Source organism: Thalia democratica, chromosome 5, assembly GCF_965202585.1.
Source record: "Thalia democratica chromosome 5, ktThaDemo2.hap1.1, whole genome shotgun sequence".
In the NCBI taxonomy this organism is placed as follows: Eukaryota; Metazoa; Chordata; class Thaliacea; order Salpida; family Salpidae; genus Thalia; species Thalia democratica.
In genome coordinates, this window is record NC_139169.1 from 26,083,531 (window position 1) to 26,088,475 (window position 4,945).

The following is a 4,945-nucleotide window of genomic DNA, read 5'->3' on the forward strand; positions in this document are numbered from 1 at the left end:
AAACTTTAGAAAAATTTTAGCTGACTTTTTAGTTTTTCATGGTAGAAATTTTCAATTTTATAAAAACAATCCCTATGCAAAGTGCATGGGACCACAAAATGCGACAGCAAAAGTTTTTAGCTGGTAATAAATTTACATATTACTGGCAAATATCACAGAAGCACATTGTGGACAACTTAAGTTATGAAAAAAAGTTTAATAAACACATTTCTTGATTAAAAAAAAAAAGATAGTTTACAATAAGTAACAAAAATACTATAAAATCAAGAAAATCTTTAAATAGTTTTAAATTTTTCACAATGTGTTTTTGTAATAATTTCCACATGTAAAATAACTTCCAGCTAAAAACTTTAAGGTCACACTTTTTAAGTCCCATACAGTTTGCATTGGGATTTTTTTCAAAAAATTGAAAAGTTGTACCATTAATTTTTTTTTAAGTCAGCTAAAAATTTTCAAAAGCTGTTTTGTAATTGCCAAAAAAAAAAGCTACAGACTCGAAGAATGCATTTTTTATAAAAACTTTAGTTGACATACTTATATAATAGAGAAACTAATTAAGTACATCAAACTTTAAATAAAAAACTTTTTTTTTTGCTAAAAGAAAACTAAAAAATATGTACCTTTAAGGAAAGCAAATATTAAGTCAATAATTGGCAGAAATACTTTTAAAACAGCTAATACTTCTATCTTATGTCACATTTTAGATTTAATAACTTTTTTTGTCTGCCATTAAACAGCAATATTATAAAACATTTGTAAGTGAAGTTTTTTTAAGTTGAGACAAAACGCAATACTATAACTCATTCTCACTGATAAACAGATACAAAACGGTAAGTAAACTTACTTTTTTTAACTACGTTATTACTTATCAAAAAAGCTTGTACTTTTTTATTAGCACCATACATAAAACAACCGCCATAAAAAGTTTGAATACATAATGTTTTATTTATAACACTTTATACACTAAAAATGTTGAAACTCTTATTTTAGAGATGTTTTGAAACTTGATAATAAATTTGAAGCTTATTTGTTATTGATAATATGCATGAATATTAACAAGACTTAAAAACTTTATATAAAAACTTAAAAACTTTTTACTACATAACATTAAACAGAAGAAAGAATTATCTAAACAATTAAACGTCATATCCGACAAGGCTGCCCCTTCCAATGACCTCACCAACAAAGAACCAGCAGCAAACTTCAGTGAAGACCATGGCGTTCAAAAGCGCTTGTTTCACTGGAAGCTGTGTGAACTGCATTGAAGTCACGTTTGAAATTCCTGTGTTAAAATGATTTGTTTATAAATAAGTGTATTTTATTTATTTTCTTTTTTGTTGATTTGAAGTTACATTGCTTATTCCTGTTTAAAATTTAGTTGTTTACAAAAAACTGTATTTTAATGTGCATGGTAATTATCGATTAGTAGATTATTTATTTTTTAATTATTTTACTTTTTCTTATATGAAACTGATATAATTAGAAATGATTATAGAAATGGTATTTTTTAATATACTTAATAACCAGTGAAATTAAACAAACAATTTTATTACAAAGTAAACCATAACTTTTATTGAATCAAATTACTGATTCCTGTAACAATTAAACCATTAAAGTTTTTCTAAACTATAAATTAATTTGTTAGAAAAAAGCAACTAAAATGATATAAAATTGAAAGTTTTTAAACTTTTATTGATACAAGCTCTAATTCAACTTTTTTAAATATTAAATACTCGTTGACATCATTAAATAATCAGATGATAAAAGTTGAAAAGTTTTAAACACAGTTATGAATTTATACTATAAAAACAATCAATTTTTACTTTCTTTTTACTTTTTTTCAAAGAGTATTAATAATATTAGCTAAATTTCAGTGGAGATAAAAGTCAAGTTCAGTATAGCAGAGTTTTTTACTCATAATAGTTTTTATTAGATTATTAATAAGAACTTTTTTAAATACATTTTAAAATTTAAAAGATCAATAAGAATGTTTGTAATTTAAATTTTTGTAACTTCTTATTGGTATATCTTAAAGAGCCAAGCCTAAATAACCTAAGTATAAGCTTTGTGTAAGAAAAATTTAGTAAGATTTTAATACGTCTAGTTTTAACTTTTTAAGCTAATCACGAACTAATTTAACAATCTAGGAAACAAAATATTAATTGAGATTTTTCAAAGTAATAAATATTCTCAATACAAACTAATAACAATAAAACTTTTTTGTAAGGGATAAATACAAAAATACAAGTAAATTAAATTATTAAAATAAAAAGTAAATTATTAAGAAAACAACGCTATTGGTGGGTAGATATTTTTTACAAGTTGCACTTACTTTAAACTTAGCAAGCATGTAATTCTACCATTAATAGATTTGTATATAAGAATAGGAGACGTAATATTAAACATTCATAATGATCGAAAGAAATAATTAAAATTTAAAAAATCAAAACAATTTTCTAGGATTTGCTCTTGAACTTTCTTAGTTTAAACTTAACTCAAGAAAAAAAAAAAATTGTAGTATTTAACTTAGTTTTGAGTAAAAGTGCTATATTTTTTACTGCTGGTCTTAAATGTTTATCTTTTACTTAAGATTATTAAGATATATTTTTTTCTTGTAATGGTAGAATAATATAATGAAGTATGACTTAAAAATTCAAGACAAAATGAACAAAGATAGAATTTTAGTGAATTGTTTTTAATTCAAAGAAAATTGTCAATGAAAAGTTTCTACTGCTTCTATTTTATCTAAAACTTTACAGTAAAACTTTTATGAAAAGTATATTATTTTATTTAAATTAAAAAAATATTTATTTATTTTAATATCTTATAAAGTATTTTAGTATAAATAACTTGAGAGTATGCCAACCTTTAGTGAAAAGAATAGCAAACTTAAATTTATAAACAAAAAAATCTATAAATACAAAACTTTTATATGTTTAAAAATAAAGCAAACAAAATGTTCAAACTAGTGTAGCTGAGTAACATTTATGATAACTCAATAACTTAAGAGATATTCTAATTCAATAATTTTGTAAAAATTTAGCAAATAAATACCTTTAGTAAGAAGAGGGATGGCCTGTCCAACTTCAACAGGGGTGGGTGGGCGAAGTTCTACTTTTGCGTAATACATGAACTTGCTCAATTGAGGTTTTGCTGCCTCCATCAATACTGGAACCTGTGCTGAAAGTTTTGCCACCAACTTGCTCATATTGATTTTATTTAAAGTCTGAGAAAATATATTTTATTGCAAAACTAAGTTAGGCTAAAAACATGTTTTTTGTTGACTACTACAAGCAGATATTTATGCACACATTTTGGTTTTAGAAAATAGAACATACAAATAATAAATTTTATAATATTTAGAAAAACATTCTAGCAAGTGTTTGATAATTATACATTAATAACACTTTTTAAAATATAAAAATGTTTACTATTATGGTATATTGCAGCAAAATTATTTTGATAAAAACAGTACTTTATGAATTAGTTTATAAGTAAACTAATGTTTATTGCAAGTTGTTTCTAATTTGTACACTTATATTTTTGCTATCAGACACTTCTAATAGTCGAATAAAATTCATAACAACTTTGAGATTTATAGGATCAAAGTCAGTGAGTTCAATAGTTATCAAGGTTTTTTTAAAACAAAAATGCAAAAATAAACCTTGTTCACTAAAAATATTTTTTTAATTTTATAAATATTGTTCTTCAAATTTTTACAGTCATAAAATATAGTTCAAATATTACTAATATTTATGTAACTCATATCAAGGAATTTTCATAATATGAAAAAATCATACATCTTTCTTTTATTTGAAATTTATATTTTTAAACTTCCAACACCAGAAACAATGTTATGTTTTTTAAGAAATATTTCCTGAAGTATTGACATCTCTACCTCAAGAAAAAAGTAATTATAATATTTTATTTCTAAATAATTAAGAGCGTAGAGGGGCTCTTTTTTACTTTTGATTTTAGCTAGCAGTTGCATTTTACCCTGGAAACTAAATTAGTTTCTTAGATATGATGGTAAAAAGTCGGAAAGCTCTAAAGGTTCCTTATGGAAGGACTAAATTAAATAGAAGAAAAAACTGTCTAGACCTAAAGTCTTCAAGCAACCTTTCTGAAACCTCACCATTTAATTTAAACTAAATAATAAATATTTCTATAGTAGGATTTTTTTTGAGCAAATATTTTTTTAATAAAAATATACTTTTGTTTTTATTTTGGTCATAAAGGTCTTTTTTTTTTTTTTTAATTCTTACAGAGGGAATTTTTCTATTAATGCGAGGAACCTTTCCTAATGTATAAAATTAACAAAATATGAAGATAAAAACAAAATTTTAGCAAATTTTTGAAAATTCTGAGAAAATTGGCAATGTTTTTTTTTTCTTTGTTTGTATGTGTCAAAAACGTTTTACACAACTAAAAATATCTCAAAAGTTTTTTTTTTTTGTGAAAAGTATCTTATAGTAAACATTTACAGCTTTCATACAAGGTCTAAAGTTATTTTTGTTTTCTGTTGCTCTTTTCTCCCTATCCCCTTTTTGCAAAAACCAACATATCTTAATAGTTGACCCCGGTTAGTTCACACCTGGATTACCATTCTTTATGACAAAAAAAAACAGCTAAAGTAACCAACAACTAGCCTTAGTTGTATAATTAGGCTTTTGTGAGAAATGAATTTTTTGGTTTTCATCATTAACTCCAGAATATCTAGTGTAAGTTTTAAATTATAGCCTTGTGACCCACAATGTTTCCTAAACTTTTCCACTGTATCTAGTTAAAGTTTCAAAATTACCATTAAAAACACCTAAGACTTATTTTTGTTAAAAAAAGGCCAACCACGCCATTTTTTTTCTCAAGATGTAAAAAATCCGCAGAAAAATGCAAAAAAATAAGAGCAACACCGTCCATCATGAACTCCAGAAAATCTGGTGTAAGT

The 4,945-nt window shown here is 24.3% G+C and overlaps 1 protein-coding gene across 1 annotated transcript; it reads right to left on the reverse strand.

The window, feature by feature from the left end:
* Positions 1–1,121: 1,121 nt before the first annotated feature.
* On the reverse strand, positions 1,122–3,222 carry LOC145837018 (ATP synthase F(0) complex subunit g, mitochondrial-like). The gene is made up of 2 exons (XM_082944785.1): positions 3,055–3,222; positions 1,122–1,282 (listed from the first exon to the last, which is right to left on the reverse strand). Exons 1-2 carry the CDS (start codon positions 3,206–3,208, stop codon positions 1,137–1,139), a joined length of 300 nt encoding a protein of 99 aa, XP_082800911.1. The 5' UTR covers positions 3,209–3,222; the 3' UTR covers positions 1,122–1,136.
* Positions 3,223–4,945: the final 1,723 nt, after the last annotated feature.